This window comes from Nyctereutes procyonoides, unplaced genomic scaffold, assembly GCF_905146905.1.
Source record: "Nyctereutes procyonoides isolate TBG_1078 unplaced genomic scaffold, NYPRO_anot_genome, whole genome shotgun sequence".
In the NCBI taxonomy this organism is placed as follows: domain Eukaryota; kingdom Metazoa; phylum Chordata; class Mammalia; order Carnivora; family Canidae; genus Nyctereutes; species Nyctereutes procyonoides.
The window spans coordinates 3,044,874-3,066,316 of record NW_026575040.1 but is presented as its reverse complement, the minus strand read 5'-3'; the positions used below and the strand labels follow the sequence as shown (position 1 = coordinate 3,066,316).

The 21,443-nt window shown below is 58.5% G+C and overlaps 1 protein-coding gene across 1 annotated transcript in view; it reads left to right on the top strand.

The window, feature by feature from the left end:
- CCDC33 (coiled-coil domain containing 33) overlaps window positions 1-21,443 on the top strand; it is a 107,726-nt gene that overhangs the window by 18,791 nt on the left and 67,492 nt on the right. Inside the window, exons 4-5 of the mRNA XM_055320094.1 lie at window positions 6,755-6,918; window positions 20,519-20,652. Of these exons, the coding sequence (XP_055176069.1) occupies window positions 6,755-6,918; window positions 20,519-20,652 (298 nt within the window). The remainder of the gene's footprint in view (window positions 1-6,754; window positions 6,919-20,518; window positions 20,653-21,443) is intronic.

Genomic DNA, 21,443 nt, shown 5'->3' with positions numbered 1-21,443 from the left:
TTGGGAACTAACAGGAAGGAGCTGGCACCCTAGGGTGGCTGGGAGCCATCACCAAGACCCTGTCCACGCGTGCACCCGACTGGTGGTGACATTATCAGCCCAGGAGGCAGGCCTGGAAGGGAAAAAACTGGGAGTGCGACTCCCCGCTTTCAGCCTCCGCCATCTGGATGAGCTTGGCTGGTCTTTCCAGTTCCAATGGGAGGTGAGGCCTAGTTTTTCTGTCTTGAAACTGAGGAGAGCCACATCCTCCTTGCCTTTCTCTAGACTAGGGCTGCAGGGGGAAGGAGCAGGTCTCCACAAAGCCATAGCTCCTACCTCTTGCTGCCAGAGTGGGCCTGCTTTTGGTCCCCAGACCCAGGACAATGGAAAGAACACTTAGTATGGGGACGCATAGGGGAGCTCAGCGGTTGAGCCTCTGCCTTCAGCCCAGGACGTGATCCTGGAGACCCGGGATCGAGTCCCACATCGGGCTCCCTGCATGGAGCCTGCTTCTCCCTCTCTCTGTGTCTCTGCCTCTCTCTCTGGATCTCTCATGAATAAATAAATAAAATCTTAAAAAAAAAAAACAGTATGGAGTCTAAAACCGCTGGCCAGAGAACGAGGCAGGCCACAGAAGTCTTCCAGATGCCTGTCAACCCCACCTAGTACCCCAGATCTCATGTTTCCTAGCCCAGGATTCCTGGCCATGCTGCCTAGCATCTCCGTGGAGCCGACCTCACCCCAGGCCAGGGGCCAGCCACCCCTCATTCTGGCCTCTCCCTGCACAGAAAAGCACTTGGAACCGTGCCTGGCACATAGTAAGTGCTACGTAAAAAGAACAGTTATCTTTGTAATAATTCCTTATGGAGCTCAGAATTGGACTAGTCATAATACTGGGTCCATCCCCCAGAACATTGCTGGCTCTCTTTAGTTATTTATAATTTATTTTTGATGATATAATGAACACCCATTAACTGGCCGATGTAAGTGGCGTTACGATAACATACCTCCTTGATCCCTGTTCTCTCTGCCACCTTCCCACTCAGCCTCCAAATGAAACCATTTTCTCCAACGTTGTGTTTATGATTATTCAACAAATGAAACAAATGAGAGACTACGGGCACCCAAAGAGGCAGAACGGCTGCAGATTCTTTAACCAAAATAGCTGTTAGCCAAGTTGTAACTTCCTGCGAGCAGGGTCTCAGCCTCCACCACCGGGCTGGGCCACTGGTGAATCCTGGTGGACGTGCAGTTCAGGGTACAAAGAGCAGGGAGGGTGAGGAGTGAGGGCCACAATGCAGGCAAAACCCAGCTCCCAAAACACGGAGAAAGGCTTCTGAGCCCCCACCCCACTTCACCTGGACTCTACCTGGGTGACTTGTGCTCTGCCCTGTGATGTCACACAGCGTTGCCCAGGTGATCCTGCCAGGGGGAAGAGCTCATAGCTTTTCCAGGCTTGGAGAGAGGCAAACCCCTGTCTTTACCTTCCTGGGTGTACCGAGAGCCAATTGGTCCAGTCGCTGACCCTATGGAGCTGGTCATGGCCCAGAGGCCTGAAGCCAACTGCACTTAAAGAATGTCTCACTACTGAGAAAGCTCCAGGCTGCCCTCCTCCCCGGCCCTGCCTGTCCCCCTGCCTGTTACCCTGTCCAGGTCCCAGAGCCCGTGTATGGCACCCCTGAGACAACACTGACGCTCCTTACCGTACACCAAGTCCAAAGGCTCCAAGGTGCTCAGGCCAGCTGCCTGGACAGGACTGATGCCTGATTGCCCACGGATATCAGGTACTGGCCCCAAGATCGGTAAACAAGGCCAAACACTCCTGCCCCTGAAGAGATGGGACGGAAAAAGAAAAAGGTGAGGCCTGAGGGCATGGGTCCTGCGCTTGCCTGAGTTCATCTCTCCTTCAAAGTCCCTTGTTGTATTTGCTTCTAAATCACGACCAAAGCTTCCCTTCTCTGGGTCTCAGTGTTCTCAGCTGCGAAATGGAGAGCAAGGAGGTCTCTGCGATGCTTCCAAGTTTAGGCATGCTAGACTCCTGGGCCACATGGGATCTGAAATTCGGCATGCTTGCAGGTGTTGTCAGCCCCCGCCACCCTTACCTCGTTGTCTCTGCCTGGTATCCCCATGACCCAGGGAAAAATGTAGCTTCAACTGGTACCTTCCCCTACCAACAGCCTGGAAAAGAGTTTTTGCCCCGTTGTCACGGAGGCTCCGAGACCCCACTGAGATGGCTCCCCATCACCCTCCAAGATCGAGGAGATTCCCAGGCTGCTGCCCTGGGACTGCCAAAGCTCCACTATCTTACGCCCCTCCAGCCAGGGCCCAGACCCTTGCCCCAGGCCACAGATGCTCAACTCCTAGAAAGAAGGGATTCTGGTCAGTTTCGATCACTGCTGCATCCCCAACACTCAGCACAGCACCTGACACATAGTAGGTGCTTAATAAATAGCGGGAACAGAGCAGCGAGACCCTGCCAGGAGGGAACGAAGATCCCAGTGCCGTGAAATGCAAACAGTTTTAAAAAATGAATAAATCTTTTTTAAAAATGCAAACAGTTCAGTATGAGGCTTCTCCTTACCCTCTGCTGACTGTCAAGGCAGAGCCAAGGCCCTTGACTGTGCCAAGTACCAACAGGGAGGGCAGAGTGAGCTGAGACCAAAGGCACCAGATACTTGCTAGCTTGGGAATAGCCTCTTTGCAGTTAGACTCAAACCAAATAAGCTACAGGTGCCCCACTGTGGTTTCTACTTTATTACCCTTGACTTTGGTGTCTGTGGTTCCTGGCGTTCTCTCCCTACAGCTGCTTCCTCTCCTTGACTCCTCCCTCCCCCTCTCAGCTCCTTTCTAAATGTCAGGGGCGCTAAGTGGCCATCTGGTCCTGACGCTCATTCTCACCTGCCCACCTGAGCTGGATTTGGGGATCCGAGGAGCATGCATGGGAGCCCTGAGAAGGATACAGATTTGTTTCATTTAATCCATAAGTTAGTGGAACATTTTCAATGACTGAGTAGAATGCCCCGTAAGGACGTTCATATCACGTACACGGTAGCGCAGTCACATTTCTTCTTGCGTGAATCTTCCATAGATCTTAGACGTCAGTGCTCTCTGTGTAGTAAGGAAATTCATTCTTTTATACATATTGCAAATATTTTCTCCTGTTTGTCTTTCCTTCGTATCGTGGTGAATTGGCGGTTATTACAGAAGTTGGCATGGATATTTAATGGAATCAGAGCGTCAGTCCTTCCCTTTATGAGTTCTGACTTTTGTGTCATCTTCGGAAAAGCCTCTTCTCCCTGAATAGCACAACTCCTACTGCTCCCACTAACAAGCACGGGCTCCCCGGGTCAGGAGCCCAAGGGCGTGTTGTGGCCCATAGAAAGCTCAGCACATCCAGAGAGCAGAGCAGGGATGTCTGCGAGCTGAGCCGAGCACCCAGATGCAAGTGCTTTTGCCTCCCTGAGCCCGTTTCCCCACCTAGGTTGTGGCCATCACAATCCCCAAGGAAGTTTAGATGCTGAAACTAGAAGGAACATGCAGGATCATTTTTTAACTCAAAACCTTATGACACAGCTGCAAAACTGAAGCGGGGGTGGGAGGGAGCATTGGTCCTGATGCAGGCACCTCTCGGAGGGAAGCCTGCAGATCCTCATCCAGACGGAGGAAGGGGAGGCAGGGAGGTTGGCTCACAGCCCCCACTCCAGGCCTCACACTTAGGTCCTGGCCTCCCTGGCTCTGGGCCCAGCCAGCCCAGCGGGCACATGCCTGCAGGCCTCACCAGGAGGTGCCAGCCTGGCAGCTGGCCTCCCGCCCAGAAGTGAAGCCCCAGCAGTTTCCATCAATCCCCCCCCCCCCCCCCCCGCTGAAGCTTGATTTCCCAGAAGGCTGTCCCAGAGCAAGTAGGGGACAGAGAGGGGGCCGCAATTCATGGGCCCGGTCTGCAAAATCACTGATTGGGCTCCGGGGCTACCAGAGAGTCAGTGAGAGCCCTTGGGCAGCTGCCGTGCTGCTGGGCCCTCACTTCTGGGGCCCCAGGGAGCTGGGGACAGGCCCCGTACCCACACAGCAACAAGGGGGATGGGGCCACCCTCTTAGGCTGCTCCTGGGAATTGGGCCATGGGAGAGACATTAGTCATCTCTCCTGGCCTCACCGCAGGAACCATAGGCCAGTTACGGGGAAGACTGAATTACAACCATCCCAGACATCCCCACTGACCAGGAGGGAAAGTGAGGACCTCACAGGAAGTCAGGGCAGAGCTGGCCTGAAACCTACCTCTCTCAACACCCTGGGCCGCTGGTCTGCTCCCGCACGGCTGAACCAGGAGACTAAGCGTGCTGGAGAGGGGAGTGGGTTATGGGGGAGCACACAGTGGGGGGGGCGGGGAACATAGGAAGGGAGCGTCTCTGATCTATGAGTGGGGAGGGGTGGCCCTGTGCCTGCTTACCCCCACCCCCCACCCCATAGGGTTTCTCTCTGAGCACTGACCTCCCTCTGTTCCTCCCACCCTGGCCTGGCTCAGGGAACAGGGAGGGGGGAGGAGTAACTCTCAACACCTCTCCAGATGGTGACAGGCCCCCCTGGGCCCTAGTCAAGGGGCACTCCTCAGTCAGAGGGAAGGGGCCTCTGTAGGGTGGCACTTCTGGGCCTGGGAGGTGGGCTTCTCACCTCCTAATTAGTCATCTTGTTAGGCAAGGACCACAGTTTGTACCAAGATGGCCTTTCTGATAAGGTGAGACCTGTAGGAAGTGAGGGAGTAAGCCACAGGAATGGACGTGCAGGGGAGGAGGGAACGGCCTGGCAAAGGCTTTGAGGCAGGAGCCAGCTTGGGGTGTGCAAGAAACCCCTGGAGCCAGGGGCAGGCGGCCCGGGGATGAGGTGAGGGCGGCTTCCACGGCCAGAGGTCCTTACAGGCCTTCGCGGGACTTACAGGTCCTCACAGGCCACTGCGAAGCTCTGGATGGACCGGAGCTGGTGCTTCCAGCAGAGGAGAGATGTGGTTCGACTGTGAAGGACTGTGAAGGATCACGGGCCTGCTCCGGGAGATGGGCCGGGCAGAGGCAGGGTCGGAGAGGAAGTGAGAAAGCAGTCAGGGGCGCGGAAATCCAGTGTCACGCACCTGAGTGCTTGGTGGTAACAGTGAGAAGGGTGAGAAGGGTGAGAAGGGCTCCGAGTCTAGACCCGGTTTGAAGCAGGGCTGGAGAAGCATCCCGCTGGGGAAGCGGCCTCCCGGAGCGTGACTGGCCCAGAGCTCTCCCTCCGCCCAGGGCGCATCAGGACTGGGCCAGGGGATCCACCGACGCCCACCCCACCCCCAGAACTGGGTCCTTACTCTTCTCCTGGCCTCCGTCTCCCCTCTGTCACAGGACATTGTTTTGTTTTGTTTTTAAAGATTTTATTTATTCATGAGAGGCAGACACAGAGAGAGGCAGAGACACAGGCAGGGGGAGAAGCAGGCTCCATGCAGGGAGCCCGATGCGGGACTCGATCTTGGGACCCCGGGGTCGGGACCTGAGCCAAAGGCAGACGCTCAACCGCTGAGCCACGCGGGCATACCCAGGACATTGTTCTTGATCTCCATGGATGCGTCCTACTTTGAGGACTCCCCCTACCAGGGCCTGCCTTGGAATACAGGTTCTGACAGGCCGAACTTTCTAGATAAAAGGGCAACCCTCACACCCCCTTCAGGGGCCCATCTCCAAGCTGAGGAGGTCCCTGGCTTCTCTCCTGGGGCCAGGAGGGGGGCCCCTCGCATCAGCTAGTGCTGATCGATCAGCAGAGGGATGAGGACGGGGGCAGCCTCTGCCAGGTGAGGACTAGCACGGGTGGATGTGGGTCACCCACGTCCAGCCCTGGCACTGGGAGTGAGAGTCCAGCAGCCAGTGCAGAGGAAGAGCAGCCCGAGCCACAGCAGCACAGGTCCACAGCTGTCCCCAGCCCACAGTGTTTACTCCCAAACTGCTGGTTCTGCTGCCCTCCGTGAGTCCTCGTGCCTCCAGAATCAACGCGAGCCTGCCCTGAGCTGTGGGAGCTCCCTCCCTGCCCTGCACCTTGCTCCAGCTCCTCCGTCCTCCCAGCCACATGTGTCCTCCCAGCCCTGTAAGGCCTCCTCTTCCCAGCTGCCTTCTCTGACTGCACCGGCGGCTGCTCCTGTCTCCTCTCGGCAGCTCTCATGGTCCTTGGGGCCCCGAATCCCCAAGCTGTGGACTGTTGGGCTCTTGAACTCCTTCCCACGTGAGTCTGCTTGGGGCCACCAGCCCAGAGGCCCTGTGCGCCATCAGGCACCTCTCCACCTTCCCGGACTGCAGGGTTCTCTGGGTGGAAGATAGAGGGGACACATTCATCTCTTTTTGCTAATGCATCAGGTGACTCCATGGATGTGGATAAATTTTGTAAAGGGCCATGCATGGGAAGGGCCTAAGGTTACAGGTGGACTGAGGAAGGCCTGCTGCTAGTACCTCAAAAGCAGGCAGGACTTAGGAATCAGACGCAAACACCTGCAAAAGCAGAGGCCCAGTGGTGAGACGACTTGAGGGATGAGGCCCGTCTCTCTCTGCAGGAAGTGAAGCAGGGCTGGGGCGGACGTGCGTGGGATGTGGGCCAGAGGTGGGGAGAAAATGGGGCCAAAGGCAAATGCCCTGTAGTTCCAAACTGGGTGGAGGGACGACTCAGGGAAAGGCTCTTGGAGGGGAGCTGTAAAGGGCTGGAGTTAATAGGGAGGCTGGAAGGACAGGCAACCACCCAGAGGAGGGCACTCAGCCCTGGCTCTCTCCGCAGGTCGCCAAGAGCCCAGAGGAGCCCCTGAACACCGTCCAGAGCATGGAACCCATCACCAGCCACCTGTCCCCCTCTAATAAGGAGACCATCATGGTTACTCTCCACGGGGCCACCCACCTACCCACCTGCAAGGATGGCTCTGAGCCGTGGCCCTACGTGGTCGTGTAAGTAGTGCTGGGAGCAGAGGTCTGGGCTGGCATTGGGCTGGGAGCAGAAACCAGTGTACGGACATTTGCGCGTGAGCAGCCAAAGGTCGGGGGCGGCACTGTGATACCCAGGGGGGGAAGCCAAGTGTGAATCACACAGGGGCTGCAGGCTCTAAGTGAGGCCTGACATCTTCCCTGCTGGGTAGGAAGCCGCTCACAGGGCTGAGGAAGGAAGGAAGGAAGGAAGGAAGGAAGGAAGGAAGGAAGGAAGGAAGGAAGGAAGGAAGGAAGGAAGGAAGGAAGGAAGGAAGGAAGGAAGGGCCACTCCTTGATCCCGAAGCCAGCTGGGCCGGCTTGGCCACAGTTTGACCTCAGGGAGGTCGGCCCCTCCCCTGCAGGGAGGCCTGGGCTGGGCTCAGAGCAGGGTGGTGGTCAAAGGAAGAAGACCTGAGCCTGCCTCTCTGGGCCTCGGGGTGCCTGATCCGACCATGCCCCATTCCGGGGTAGGTGCTTGCGACCATTCTGCTCCTCGGCCCCCACTACTTCTCGGGTCATTGCTATCACAGGGGATGCCCTAGTTCCTTTAACGCACCCCACACCCCCGCCAGCCAGCTCCAGTCAGGGCACACTTCACACAGCCTAGTGCCTGAGTGAGGCCTGCACGCCACGTGCACTGCTCACCTTAGGGCCTCACTCCTCCCAGAAAGGCATCGAGGAGCAAGAGTGTCCATCCAGCCAACCTTCGGTATGGATGTTGGACGTGAGTTCGGTCTTGATTACAAGGCGCTGTGCGGTAACCCTCCCACAAGCTTGTCACCCCTGAGCCCCTGTGTAAACAGTGGGAGCCACCAGGGCCTCCCCAAAACCCCCTCTAGGACACCCGGCCTCATTCAGTGCCTGCCGCAGCCCTCTCCCAACACCTGCTGAAATCCCACCTTCGAAGCCTTACCCCTGACGCCTCCTCTTCCAGGCAGCCACCAGAGTTGAGCTCTCCCCGCTCTGGGGTCCGGCAGAGCAGTGATACCTCTGAGCCGACGCACTCTACATAAACAGTCAGGTGCTGCTCTTGTGTCCCCCAAACTGGGGTTCCAGAGCACAGACCCTAGCTCCAGCATTCCCCCCCATGCGCCCAGCACCGGCCTGAGCACCCACCTCGGGGCAGAGGAGCCACTGAGACAAGCCCTGCACCCCCACACAGTGGGAAGGGGGATGGAGGGTGCGCTGGGGACCAACAGGTGGAACACTTGCTCCTCTCAAAGGCCCCATCCCCCCCCAGCTCCTGGGCGCTCCCCTCCCCCACCTCCCCCTCCTGGGCGAGGAGGGACAGGTGGCAGAGCGCGGGCTTGGCAGGGAGCTGCCTTCTCCCCTCAGCTATTTCCATAAACCAATTATCGCGATCATCCCGGGAGATGCAGGCCCTGCCTATCACCAAGCCGCCGGGGCGCGGGGAGCGGGCGGGAGCGGGCGCCGAGTGGCTCCTCCGCGGCCGCGACCCGGCGCCGGCACCGGTTACCATGGCAACGCGCGGCAGGGGGCGGGGGCGGGGCGGGGCGCGCTCCGCGGCGCCCAGCTCCGCCGGGCAGGGGCAGGGGCAGGGGCAGGGGCAGGGGCAGCCTCGGGTTCGAGGCCCCAGGCGCGCGCCACCAGCCCGGGTGCTAATGAGATGCAAATGACAGCAGAAGGGAGGGCTTCTGAGACGGGAGGCCCAGCTGTCAGGGACCTGGAAGGGGCTTTCTCAGCCAGCCCCGGGGCGGGGGGCACCCCAGAGCGAGGACCCAGACCCCCAGAAGCCCCAGGGCCCCAAGCGCAGAGTGACAAAGCCGCGCGCAGGTGGGAGCATCAGTGCCGCAGTGCCCCTGCCCCTCCTGATGCGATGTGGGGCTTCCAGTGTACCTGGTGTCTCGTCAGTGCGCATTAATAATCTTTCATGTTCTTTCGAAACACATTTTCTCATTTTTTCTGTCGCCCGTGTGATTGGTTCCCTCAGCTTGGTGTCCTGGCTGTGGTCCCCGCCGGAGTCTGCTGCATTCCCACCCCGCACCCGCCACCCCCCACCCCCTGCGACCTCTGGGGGCTGCAGAGGAGCAGGAGCTAAAAGCTAGGCCTGAGAGTACCCTGGAGCCATGAGCTCATTCAGCCCAAGAGTGGGGACCCCCTAGCTGGGGGCGCTGCGGGGAGGCTGGGTCAGCTCACTCCTGTGCAGCCTTCCCCCGGCTAATGATAGGGCGCCCCTCTGGTTGGGACTGTCCAGACCAAGAAGCCCACGAGGCTCATCTTGTGGTTCCGCCTCTTTCCACCTGAGCTTCCTATCCGACCCCACTACTCCCCTGAAGTAGCTTCTCAGAAGTCAGGGCTGGGCCTGACCCTGTGTGCCCCCACCCTGTGCCCCCCTAGTGATGCTGGCTTCCTCCCTAGTCACCCCTCTTCCTCTGTACTGTGTGCGAGGAGATCTCATCCTCCTCCTGGTGTGGAGGATCACACTCTTCCACCCCCACTGCCGCCCCATCCCCTTCTTGTCACTGTGGCTCCTCTGAATCTGGCTGCTTCTCCACGCCAGGCTCCCTGATCTTAGGCTACCACTGTTTTCTTCTTAGCACATCTGATCTTGTCCCTCGTCAAACCCCAAGGGTTTTCACTGCTCCCAGAGTAAAGAGGATTCCGGGCTCCCCGCATGGTTGGGTCCTTGCCGTGCCCAACCCCCCAAGCTCCCCAGGAACAAGACCCCCCCCACCTCCCTTTCTTGGCTCCAGCCATACAGGGTGCGTCTGTTCCCTAGCAGACCCTGTTCCCTCCCATCCTAGGCCTTTCAAGCTCCCTCTTCCAGAACATCTTCCCTTTCCCTCTCCTCCTTGGATCCCAGCTTAGTCACCTCCTCAAGGAAGCCCTCCCTGACCTCCCAGACTGGGCCAAAGGCTCCCGCACCCCCTGCTTCCCTGGGACCACACACCTCTGCAGGTCACAGCTGCAGCTCCACGTGGTTGATGTGCTTTGATGGGGTGACGGGCATATTCCTCCTCAGTGTCCACCCCTAGGGAGCCCCTCTAGTTCCACCAGCGACCACCAGGTCTGTTTTGCTCTCCAGTCTACCCCCCACTGTTTAACAAAGTACCTGGAGCTAGGACACTGTCAGTAGATAATTGTTGAATGACTCTGGCCCCATTTCTAGCTCACTCTGGGACTTCAGGGAAGTTACTTCTCCCCTCAATGCCCCAGCACCTCATCTGGGAACCTGCGTGGGAGGGCTGTAGAGATGATGGAGGCCCAGGGAGACGCTGACAGGCCTAAGCCTGCCCCGGAGTGAGGGAGATCCTTAGTGCCACACCGGGCACGTGAGATCTACCAGAAGCAAGCCATGGGGCAGTGGAGAGAAGCTAGAATGGGGCCAGGAAAAGTCAGAATCTGGCCCACGCACCTGACCCCCAGTGTGACCTGAGGCCAGGCCATGGCCCACTCTGAGCCTCCCTTCCCGGGGCCCACATGTCTCCGTGCTGCCCCAGGCTTGCCGAGCTGCTTTGTGCTCTGGCTTCTGTTCTTTAAAGACTACAAGTGCCTCAGCTGCACACGCAGGACGGACTCCACACCCGGGTCTGCTGGACTGCTGCCCAGGTCCTGGGTCTCCTCTGACTGATCTGGGCCCCAGCGGTGCCCAGCACCTGCCTCCCAGCCTGGCACAGAGAGACCTGCCAATCAGAGCACAGCGGGGATCCCGAAGGCAGTGGCCCTGACAGGTGGGGGGTGTCCCAGCAGGCTGGCTGCGGGGAAGGGGCCAGTCGGGCGACATCCTGTAGGGTGTGCCTGCTGCCCACAGCTAAGGAACAGGGAAGTGCTGCTTCCTCTGTGAGCCTGGGGGAAGGCTTGGCCCATGCTGCCACAGTGGCAGGGGCAGAGCACAGGTCAGGGCCAGTTAGTCATACTCCACGGATCTTTGGTTTTCTTGGATCAGAGAGCCCTGACCCTGGCCCCTAATGGAGACTGACCTTGGTCATACACTGAAACCTGACTCTGGTCACAGACTGAGTCCTAATCACACATGGAGCCCCTACCCTGGCCACACACTGAGCTCTGACCCTGATGACTAATTGAAGAAAGTATTGAAAATAGGACAATTGCATAAGGTCCTGGTAAGAGAGGGTACATTTACGGAGTGCCTACCGCGTACCTGGCAAATATGCTAGGAGTGCATGCACACACGCGTGTGTGTATATGTGTTTGTGTGTGTGGTGTTTTTCATAATTTAATCATCATGTAGGCCTTTGAGCTAGGTAAAATATTGTCTCCATTTTACAGATGAGATTACTAAGGGCTCAGTGTGTTTCTGTGACTTGTCCAATATCACTGAACTAGTGAGTACCCAAGCCAGGATCTGGGACTCCAGAACCTAAAAGCTTTTTCAACCTCACTCCCTGACTTGATCTTCATGCAGTTGGTCACCCCTCTCAGAAGGGGAGTGTTGGGGCAGCCCGGGGGGCTCAGCGGTTTAGCACCGCCTTCAGCCCAGGGCCTGATCCTGGAGACCCAGGGTCGAGTCCCGTGTGGGGCTCCCTGCATGGAGCCTGCTCCTCCCTCTGCCTGTGTCTCTGCCTCTCTCTGTATCTCTCATGAATAAATAAATAAAATCTTAAAAAAAAAAAAGAAGGGGAGTGTTGGCATCAGGGTCCTAACCCAGACTTCTAGAGAAGATCCAGTGACCAGTCTGAAGACCCCTCCTGGGATCTGGATTGCCCACACCTTCACCCATCCAGCTGTGGGCCTTGGCTAAAGGCCCCAGAGGACAGGGATTCCAGCAGGGTGGGTGGAAGCCTGGCATGACTCACAGATGACCCGGGAGCTTGCCTCAGCAGCCAGAGGGTTGGGTTCAGCAAAAATAATAATACGCAGTGACAGTGATCATGGGACAGCACCAGGAATAAAGCAGCCCCCATTTGCTGATGGTGGCCCATGCTGAGCTCTCAGAGAGCTCGGTTCTCCTTGCACTCTGACTCTTATACAGCCGCCCCGGCAGACAGGTTGCATAAGCCCCATGTGATGGCCAAAGAGGTCAAGACCCAGGGACGTGAAGGGCCTTGTCTGAGGTCACATGGCCGGCCAGTGAAAGTGGAGCAGATGAAGATAAATGTCTCCCATTTGGCCACTAGCAACTCACTCTGGTAGAGTTGCTTCCCTCCCAGTAGGATGCTTGTAGAAAAAGGCACAGTGTTGGGGAGAAGGCCCAGGGAGGCCTGAGAATCTCAGGTCTTATCTCCCCTGCAGGGCCCCCAGCCTATGGCGTGGCCTGACCTATCTGCACCTGCTCCAAATGATGTCAATCCCTCGAGGCTCAGAGCCTCAGAATTTTTGTTCAGTGAGAACATCCCCGTATCTCAGAGCTGTAAACACAGCTGGTACCAGAGATTAAAAGGGGGGGGCTGCCTGAGAACCCCCCCCAGCCAGACTGAAGCCACAAGGCCTTTCCAAGTGTTCCCCTATCACCGACGTGCAGGGCCCTGAGGTCTTCTCACACTTGAGACCCTTATTCAGACCCAAAAAGCAAGAGCTCTTCCCCAGAGACACCCGAATCCTGGAGAGCAGCCCAGCAGGGCAGTGCTGACCAAGAGAAGCAAGTTCTAATGGGAAGATTTCAGGCCATGAGGCGGGCCCCGGGGGACCCTCCTGCTGTCCTCACTGCATTATGCACAGGCTGTCTCATCTGCTTATTTCTGAGCATGGGCACAGCTGCTGACAGGGCCCCTCCTTCTGCCCGGGACATCGCAAGTGGCCAGAGGCTGGGTCCTCCCTCTGGGCTTTGTCTGGCTGCTGTCCCGCTGGCCTCCCACCGCAGGCTTCCAGGTCAGGTGCTGCACGGTCTGGCATCTGTCAAAGAGGGAGGCAAGCCACTGGGCGGGGAGCCGGGGCTTGGTTCCAGTTGGGCTCCTCCTGCCCTAGTGCCGTCCCTCTTTACGTCTCCTCCCAGCCCCTGCACACACTGAGCTTCCGTTAGAGGAGGGCCCCGGGGGTGACGAGTCAGTGCCTTCAGGCAGAAGGAGCCAGCTCCGCAGATGCTCAAAGCAGCGACTGGCTGTGCGGGTCCAAGCACGGGGCCTCTTCAGAGGAGCGCCTGGTCCGCACTCAGGTTGCGCCTGGAGGAATGCAGGCTTCGGTTGCCCACCCTTTCCACTTCTCGTGAGAAGCCAGAAATCCAGATTGTGGAGTGCAATCAGCTAGTTTTTACATGCAGCCCAGACACCTGGGCTCAGCTGACGCCTCGGGCCTCCCCTCACGTCTGCCCCCCTGAACCCCGGGCCCGCCCGACTCAACCTCAGCATCCCACTTCCCCGGCATCCTCTTCTTCCTGGGGCTGCTGGTCTCCCCGCAGATGCCCGTTCTCTCTACAGGACTCCCAGACACACACACCCTTCCTGAAGCCCCCTCTTTCTTCGTTTCTAGGACAAGCCTCTCCTGATGCCCTCTTCTCCCTTGGGCCACTCCTGTGTAGCATCCTTCCTCCCTACACCCTGGACGTGTTGGTGCTCCCTGCTCAGTTCTTGGCTTCTCCCTGGACCTCTGCTCCCCTGGGAGGAGAGGAGATCTTCCTCCTCCCAGGCGAGCCCCAGGCCCCTCTCCAAGGCCCAGGAATGTCTAGATCCAGCCCAGGCCTCTCTCCTGGGCTCCAGCTCCACGGACTCACCTGCCAGTGTACACTCCACCTCAGACTCACACTCAGCCTTCCCCAGACTGGCCTTGTCACCTCCCGTCCCCCGCTCCGCCAACAGCTGGGGTTCACCCACCCTCCAGAAACCTGTGAGGTGTGGAACACAATTACGTGGAGGAGCTGAGCTCAGAGATGTTTAAAGGATGAACCACAAAGCCGGTAGGCAGCGGGGCCGGGGCTGAAAGCACAGCCTGTGAGCCCGAGTGTCAATCCATCTGGCCTTCAGCATGACAGGCCTGGAGATGCTCAGGAGCCTATGGGGTTTTATCCCTGGGGAGGGCTGGCTGTGGCTGCTCCCAAAGGTGGGGACAGATCCGCTGCTGGTCTACGTGAGCAGAAAGGCTGGTTGTCTGCCTCTCCCTCCCTCATCACTCATTGTCTCACTTTCGGGCAGCTCTGGGGCCTGTGGGAAGTGCCGGGCACATGCCAGTGTGCTCTGGGGGGCTGGAATAGCAGGGCCTGGGGCCATCCTGTGGCTGCGAGCAGGGGCCCTTGGGATGGTCAGTGCAGCCAGGAGAACCAGACCCAGGATCGGGCTCCAGGGCCCCAGGGCCCCAGGGCCTTGGGGGGCTCAGTCTTCACAGCTGAGCTCTGCTTCCCTCCTTTTGAGGACATGCTCTTGGGTTAGAAACCTGAGGCCCCCTCTCAGCCCAAGAGCTGCTCCTGAGGCTGTACTGAGAAGCTGCCCTGATTTAGAACAGGTTCCAACACAGGACACCCGGGTGGCTCAATGGGTGAGCATCTGCCTTGGGCTCAGGTTGTGACCCGGGGTCCTGGGATCAAGTCCCACATCAGGCACCCTGCATGGAGCCTGCTTCTCCCTCTGCCTGTGTCTCTGCCTCTCTGTGTGTGTGTCTCTCATGAGTAAATAAATAAAATCTTTTAAAAAAATAGACTAGGGTCCCAATAGCCTGGGCCAGGGGCTGGCCTAGCAGAGCTGGACAGGAAGGGCTGCCTCTGTCCCCGTGTGAGAACCCAAATGTCTGCCACACCTTCCCTTGTTCAACAAGCATTTGCTGGGTCCCACTGTGCCCAGGTGGGAACTGGAAACAGTTCCCGCAGTGGAAAGTCCCTGCATGTGAGGAGCTCACTGTCACAGTCCGGGGTGGGAGGAGCCGTGCACTAAACAGATCACACTCACTCATCCTTTGCCCACAGACTCCCAAGGCAGAAGGCAGCTGAGCAGGCTCCAGACCCCTGGGCATCGGGACCCCTTGGGGAAGGCTGGTCTCTTCCGGAAGGGGGCAGGAGGCAGGCTCTGTGTCTGAGATGCCAGACCCAGACTTTGGACTGAATGCCATGCAAGTTAAGCCAGAAACACGAATCAGAGTGATTCAGGTCACTCCCCTGAGGTTGGGAAGTTCACCTCTATGTCTGCCCACATTCCTCCTCCCGAAGACAGCATCCACAAGAGAGGGGGTGTTCAGAGTAATCCATCATGAATGAGAGCGAGGCCTCCCAAGCAGGGCTGTTTCACCCAGGCCTGTACCTCACCAAGGGACTGTCATTCTGCCCTGTAGGGCCATGGTATAGCCTAACAGCTGGACCCTCTCCCGTTTGCCCAAGAAATGGTTCTCAAGCCCCCTTATCAAGCTAGGCCACAGGGTGGACCACAGCTGGACACTCCCAAGGCTAGCAGATAGCTCTTGGCCACCCCCACCCACCCCCACCCCCTGCCTCAGCAGACAATGCCCGACAGGCTGGGCCTGGAGTCTGGCTTTGCACCCATCACAGAATTCCGTGGGCTGAGGTTTCCCCTGGGTTGTGTGGAGAGAATACCCCTGCCCTGCTGCCTCCCTGAGCACGGAGAGGGGTACATGGTGGACCGTGCGGGTCTTCCTTGAGAACAGTGGGATTGTTTCAGATGACCTATGTATGGGTAGGAAGGTGGGGAGCAGCATTCTTGTTTTGTAGAAAACCTGTCCCCTCTGCCGGGGTGCTCATCTCAGAGTCCCTGGGAATGCCTCGTTCTGATCTCCAGAGCAGACCCCACTGGCTGCAGGATGGGCAGAGGGGAGCAGCCGTGCCCACGTGGAAGGGGAGCTGGCTGGCCTCCAGGGCTCCAGAGTCAGCTCTTCCCTCAATCGGGGCCCACCTGTAGTGGTGTAGCACCATCAGCAATTAGTGATGGTTCATTAGAGTCCAATTAATAAATGAAACCCAGGATGAGAGCCATTGCTTTGCTAAGGATACCAGCCCTGCTCTTGCCTAAAGTGGCAGCCTCCCAAGAACTCAGAGCCCACAAGAACCAGCTGCCCTGGGGGCTGGGGGAGGGGCACCCACCAGGCGGGCGCCAATGATGACCTCGAGGGCCAAGTGCAAGGCGGACATCCCTGCCTGGAATCCTCGCTCCTCTTTGTGGAGCCCTGGCCGCATCTTCTGGCCCGGCAATCCCAGGGGAGCTGGGCCAAGGCCAGAGGAGGGCAGGGTTTTGCCCTCCTTCCTGCTGGCCTCGGAGGACAATGACATGAGTATGGAGAGAAGAGGGCTGGAGAAGGAGCGAGGTCAGGGAGGACCACAAGCCTCACTCCTCTGACTCCCCCAGCCCATGCTCCACTCCCAGCACACGGACCCTGGATGAGCCAGCCATGCCCTCCCCGCACCTGCCCCTGAGACTGCTCAGGCCTCTCTCAGCCTCAGGCCCCATCCTCCAATTGGAAAGGTCCTCCTCTCCATCTCTACATGCCCTGCATCCTCCAAGAAGCCTTTCCTCCCTAGTCCAGCCCCGGCAGGGTCACAAACCCAAGAATCCAGCCTTTGACCACCCCGTTCAGGTGACCATCTCTGCAGGGGCCGAGTCTCCCTTCCTACCCCTGTTGCGTGAGGCCGGGCAGGAGACAGGTCATTGGGTTTTTCTGTGCCTTCCACGGATGGAAGTAGGTCTGTGCCTGGGAGTCTGACTGCCTCTTAGGCTTCTGGGGGATGGGGAGGCTGGCCTTGCCGGTGCAGAGGCCAGCGGAGAGGGTACAGGTAGAGGGGAATTGCCCTGACGTCTCAGGACAGAATGGGGCCCAATCATGACATACCTGGCACCTGGCCTGGAGGACTCTCAGTCTGAACCAGTTTCCTCACCTTCTCTAAGTTTCTCAGGTGAGCAAGCAGTAGGACTGTGAAGGATCAGGTCAAAAGATGGCAAGACATCTTCTTCTACCATCCATCCACCTAAAGCTTCCAACCTTTGTCCATCCTGGTTCTGCCTGCCTACCTCCTTCCTCGAGGCTCCTGGGAACATCCCTCTGGTCTTTCAGGATTCAGAGTCCTGCCTAGTTAGGACCCCAGCAGCCAGAACAGACCCCCGTTGGGGTCCTCCCCTTCCCCTTGCTCTCCTAGGGGCTGCCCTGGGATCAACCCTCAGGACAAGCCAGGGGGTCCACATCCTGGGCTTCCAAAGCCTTGCCCTGCAGGCGGCCAGACCTTGACAGCTGTTCATGCTCCATACTTTGGGGAGTGTGGGAGACCAAGCAGACAGGGAGGCCAAGTGCAGGGGTGGGGGGGCTTAGAGACCTAGGAGGCAGCTTGAGGGCTGGCACACCGTGGGTGGAGACGGGTATCATGTGGCACCCAGACCTCCCAGGGGAAGCCTGTGTGTCTGTGTAAGCAAGTCTCCATGCAAGCACACACCTGCTTATGCTGGTGGAGGGGAACCGGAGGAGGTGGAGGCACTGATCAGGGGAAACTTCCCGAAGGCAGGGCAATGACACACACAGGTCCCACCCCTCGAGGGTGTGCTCTAGTGGGCCTTCCAGAGGATGGGTATGGGGAGTGGCTGGGGAGCTTGCACTCTCCCCATCAGTGCCCGTGCTTCCCCACTGCAGCCCCTGGGGACCAGACCATGCACCTCCCTTAATTACAGCCCCAAGAAGGAAAGCAAAATCCATCTTCTTCCTTCCTGCTCCCAGATGTGCTTGGGCCTCAATCCCATCCTCTTGCTTGGGTGGGAGCCCCAGAGCCTCCTGACTGGGAGGAGTGTGCTGGGGGATGGGCCTGGTAGAGAGAGGGTCCTTCCCCCCGCCCCTCCTGCCCCACAGCCTAGGGACCAGGATTGCTCAACTGTGCCTCTGAACCCAACTCCAGTTCCATCCTGGTGTGACTGCCCGCCCCCCATGGCTGGATTAAGTCTGAGCCCCAGGACAGCAGACAGCACCAGGCAGCTCCCCCAGGGCCTGCATGCTACAGCCAGGCCAGGGCATTAGGGATGGGAGGCAGGATCCTGCTCTTGCAGCTGGGCCACGTGGGTACAGGTCCTGAAGGGGCCCCTGGGCTCAGAAACTGCCCTGGGAGACCTGAGCCCCATCAGGGGCTGGGTGTCCTAGAACCCAGCCTCCCACATACCCAGCTCAGGGTACAGATTGGGGACTAGGAGCAAGGGGTGAGCCGGCCCCCTTCACCCCTCGAGATCTCCAGTTTCTAGAATAGCATCAAGGCCTACAGGAGTCAGCTGTGCCAGGAGAAGCCGTTACCCTGACGGCCTCCCTCCACCTGCTAAAAGCCTCCCTCCTTCCCCTGGGGCCTCACCCCTCCTAAGTTATTTGGCCCCCACTCACCTAGCCCCTGCAAACCTCTTTGATGTGTGTCTTGGGGGAAGGGAGGAAAGAGATGCTCCCTTTCCCCCTCCTAGGCCTGAGCAGAGTCAGCACCAGCCGTCTCCCTTGGCCTTGTCTGTTGCCAACCCGCATCTCTTGCTACTTGGAAGCCTTCCTGCCAGAAGCCCAGGAGCTTGTGAGAGAAGGGGAGGGAACAAGAGGCTGAGAACCTCGGGATGGTGGAAGACAGGCTGGCAAGTACAGGTCCTGGCTTCCAACCTGACCTGCTGTCACTGCACTGCTAGTGACTCGAGTCCCCTGCTCACCGCTGTGTCTGTCTGCTCTGGCCACTGGCAAGCTCCCAGGGACACACACACCAGGTGCTCATGCAGGAGCAGGTTGGATGTTTGCAGTGCAGAGGGTTGATTTCGTCCTTACACAGAATGTAAGGCACAGGGTGGCGGGAGGAGGGCTCAGATTGCTCCCCAGAAGGAGCAGAGGTCACCAAGTCGGAAGGAAGGGAGCTCCAGTGCCTCCCAGCCTTGATGCCTTCTCCTCTCCAGCCTGGCAGGCTCCCACACAGCCCCTCTGCAGGTGTGGGGAGGCCTGGTGTCTGGGAGATGCGTGCTCCTCGTCTTAGCCCTCCTGCAGGGCTCCCAGCCCCTGCCAGGCTGCTCTGGGTCAGTGACCTCTGAGAAACATCCATCTTGTGTCACAAATGAGGGAATAACATGAACTGGGGCCTTTCTTCCTGGTCCGTGTAACCACCCTGGGAGGGAGGGTGCCCTGACAGAGCAGGACACTGAGGCCCAGAGAGGGCAGGTGGCCCGGTCAAAAGGCAACTGTGGGCTCAGACCAGTTGTGTGGGTCCCTGATGCCGGTGCTCTCTCAGGGACTCCATACCATGGTCACAGCAGCCAGAGACCCCCCCCCAGTGGTAGATCCAGACTGGGGGTCAAGATGGGGGGACACCAGGCCAAAAGCAATTAAAGTGATGATGATCATTACTATTAACATGGCCATGCACTTACACATACGAATGCATTCCCTGCCCACAATGGCCCTGCGTTACCAGCCCCATTTTCACAGATGAGGGAAGCAAAGCACAGCAAGACCTTGCCAAAGTCACACAGCCACTAAGGGGCAGAGCTGGGATTTTGGAACTCCAGGGACCCTGTTGTCATCACCAGGCCACACTGGCCCTCAGCTGAAGCAGAGGGAGTTTGGAGACAGGACTGGCGAGAACGGTTGCCCGCAGGCATCCAGTAGGCGAGCGGGGAGCAAAGATCCAGGCTGCTAGGTCCCTCAGGTCCAGAGGTCGGAGGAAGCAGTGAGGACCTGGGGGTGGGGGGAGCCAGAAGCCTTCCTGGAGGACAGGCTGGGCTGCGAAGGCCACAGGCAGGTTTAGCTCCCACGTGGGGCACATTGGCTCTGAGCTCATGGGCCAACTCCCCCGCCCCACACTCCCCTTGGGGGCCTCCAGGGGTGGGTCCGAGGCTGGTGAGGACACCCTCTGTGCTTCCTGCCTCCCCGCCTAGGAAACCACCGGTGCATGGCACCTCCCCCTCCCAGGTCCGTGGTGTGGCTCCCCTGCTCCAGGCTCTGGGATGATCCCTGCAGTTAATGTAGCAGTGCCATTTACAGCCCCACGTAATAACCTCCTCAACAGAAGAAGTATTAACTCGCTGAACTGTTTGATGGCCCAGGAGCCCAGGGACATTTAATTCAGATACCCTGTGGCGTGCATTGGGTTGCAGAGGGCCCAAGCTCCCGCCTCACCTTGCACGGCCTGGCCCTACACGACTCTTCATGGCCTGTCCCACGCCAGTGTCCAGCCCAGGGCCCCAGGTGCAGGGAGGGCTGCAGAAGGCAGGAGCATGTGTGTGCTCCATTGAAGACGCTCAGAGCCTGGGAAGCTGGGCCGAGACTGGGGAACCTGGGCCAGCAGGTTAGAGACGCGAAGGTCAAAGAAGAAGCCAGCCAGGCGGGCACCACAGCCGCCCTGCCCAGGGACTTCCTCCTGCTGAACAGGATCTAAAGGAGAGAGGCAGGATGGGGAGTCTATGCACACAGGCGCCTGCTGGGGAGCCCGGCCAGGCAGGGGGCAGGAAGTCAGACAGGCAAGGCATCTATCCCCTCTCCCATCCCCACCCTTGGCCTCTGGTGCCCGAGTCCACAGGAAGGCCTCAGCAGTGGTCAGCAAGACAGTGTGGTCACCCGGGCAGTCAGGGGAGCTGAAGAGAGAGTCCGAGTGTCCCCTGGGCCTGGGATGACTGGAGTGTGTCTGCCTCGGAGGGAGCTCTTCATTCTTTGTCCACGCTTTGCTCAGATTTATGGACAGTCCAGGAGGAGTGAGCGGGAGGCAGGACATCCTTCCTCTGACTCAGCCTCTTCCTCCCCTCCCCAGGAAAACCACATCGGAGGACACGAAGAACCAGAATGCTAAGGCAGTCACATCTGTGACCTCAGAGCCCACCACAGCCCCTATCTGGGGGGACACGGTCAAAGTGGAGCTGCAAGCTGAGGACGCGGGGCAAGAAGGTGAGGCAGGGCAGGGGTGGGGGCTGACACGCTGGTGTGCACGGGAGGGGTGCGGGGCAGAGGCAGCCTCCCTCTCAACTCAGCTGGAAGCCACCTGAACACCTCTTTGGGCTCAGTTAAAAGCACTTTAAAGGAAAAAAAAAACACATAATACTGTCATGCCTCATCTCCTCAGTCTGCTCGAAAAATGAGTTGTTCCACATAAATGAATTTTCCAGACAATGAAAGCTTATCTTTTTATGGCCACTGTTATCATCTTCATGGTTGTTATTACTACCGTCTCCCACTGAACCAGCGCATTACAGCTTCCTGGCACATCCCCACACGTGGCTCGCTGGAGTCACACCTCCTGGGAGAAGTGATGCTGTTCCCATTGCTTAGGTGGGAACGCTGAGGTTCAGGGAACATCAATTATTGGCTCAAGCTCAGGCAGCCAGTAAATGGAAAGCCTGGGATCAGCACATGTGCTCTTACTGCAGTTCCAGTGTTCGAGCTGCTTCCCCAGAATGGCTCCTCATCCTGCCCTGTCTCCCTGGCACTGCCCACTGTCACAGAGAGCAGTGTTCCCGTGCTTCCTGAGGACAAGGTGCACTCTTCTAGAAACTGCCTGATAGTTCTTGCTCCCCCACCCCACCCCCAGAATCATTTCCAGTCCTGCCTTTTAGCAAATTCTAACACTGTAGGTAATTTAAGTTTTTCAAGGTGGGGCTCATACCAAAATCTCCAGGTGCCTGTGTATGTGTGTGCACTCATGGTTTCTGCTGTTGGGCGAGAGCTCAGGCTGGGCACAC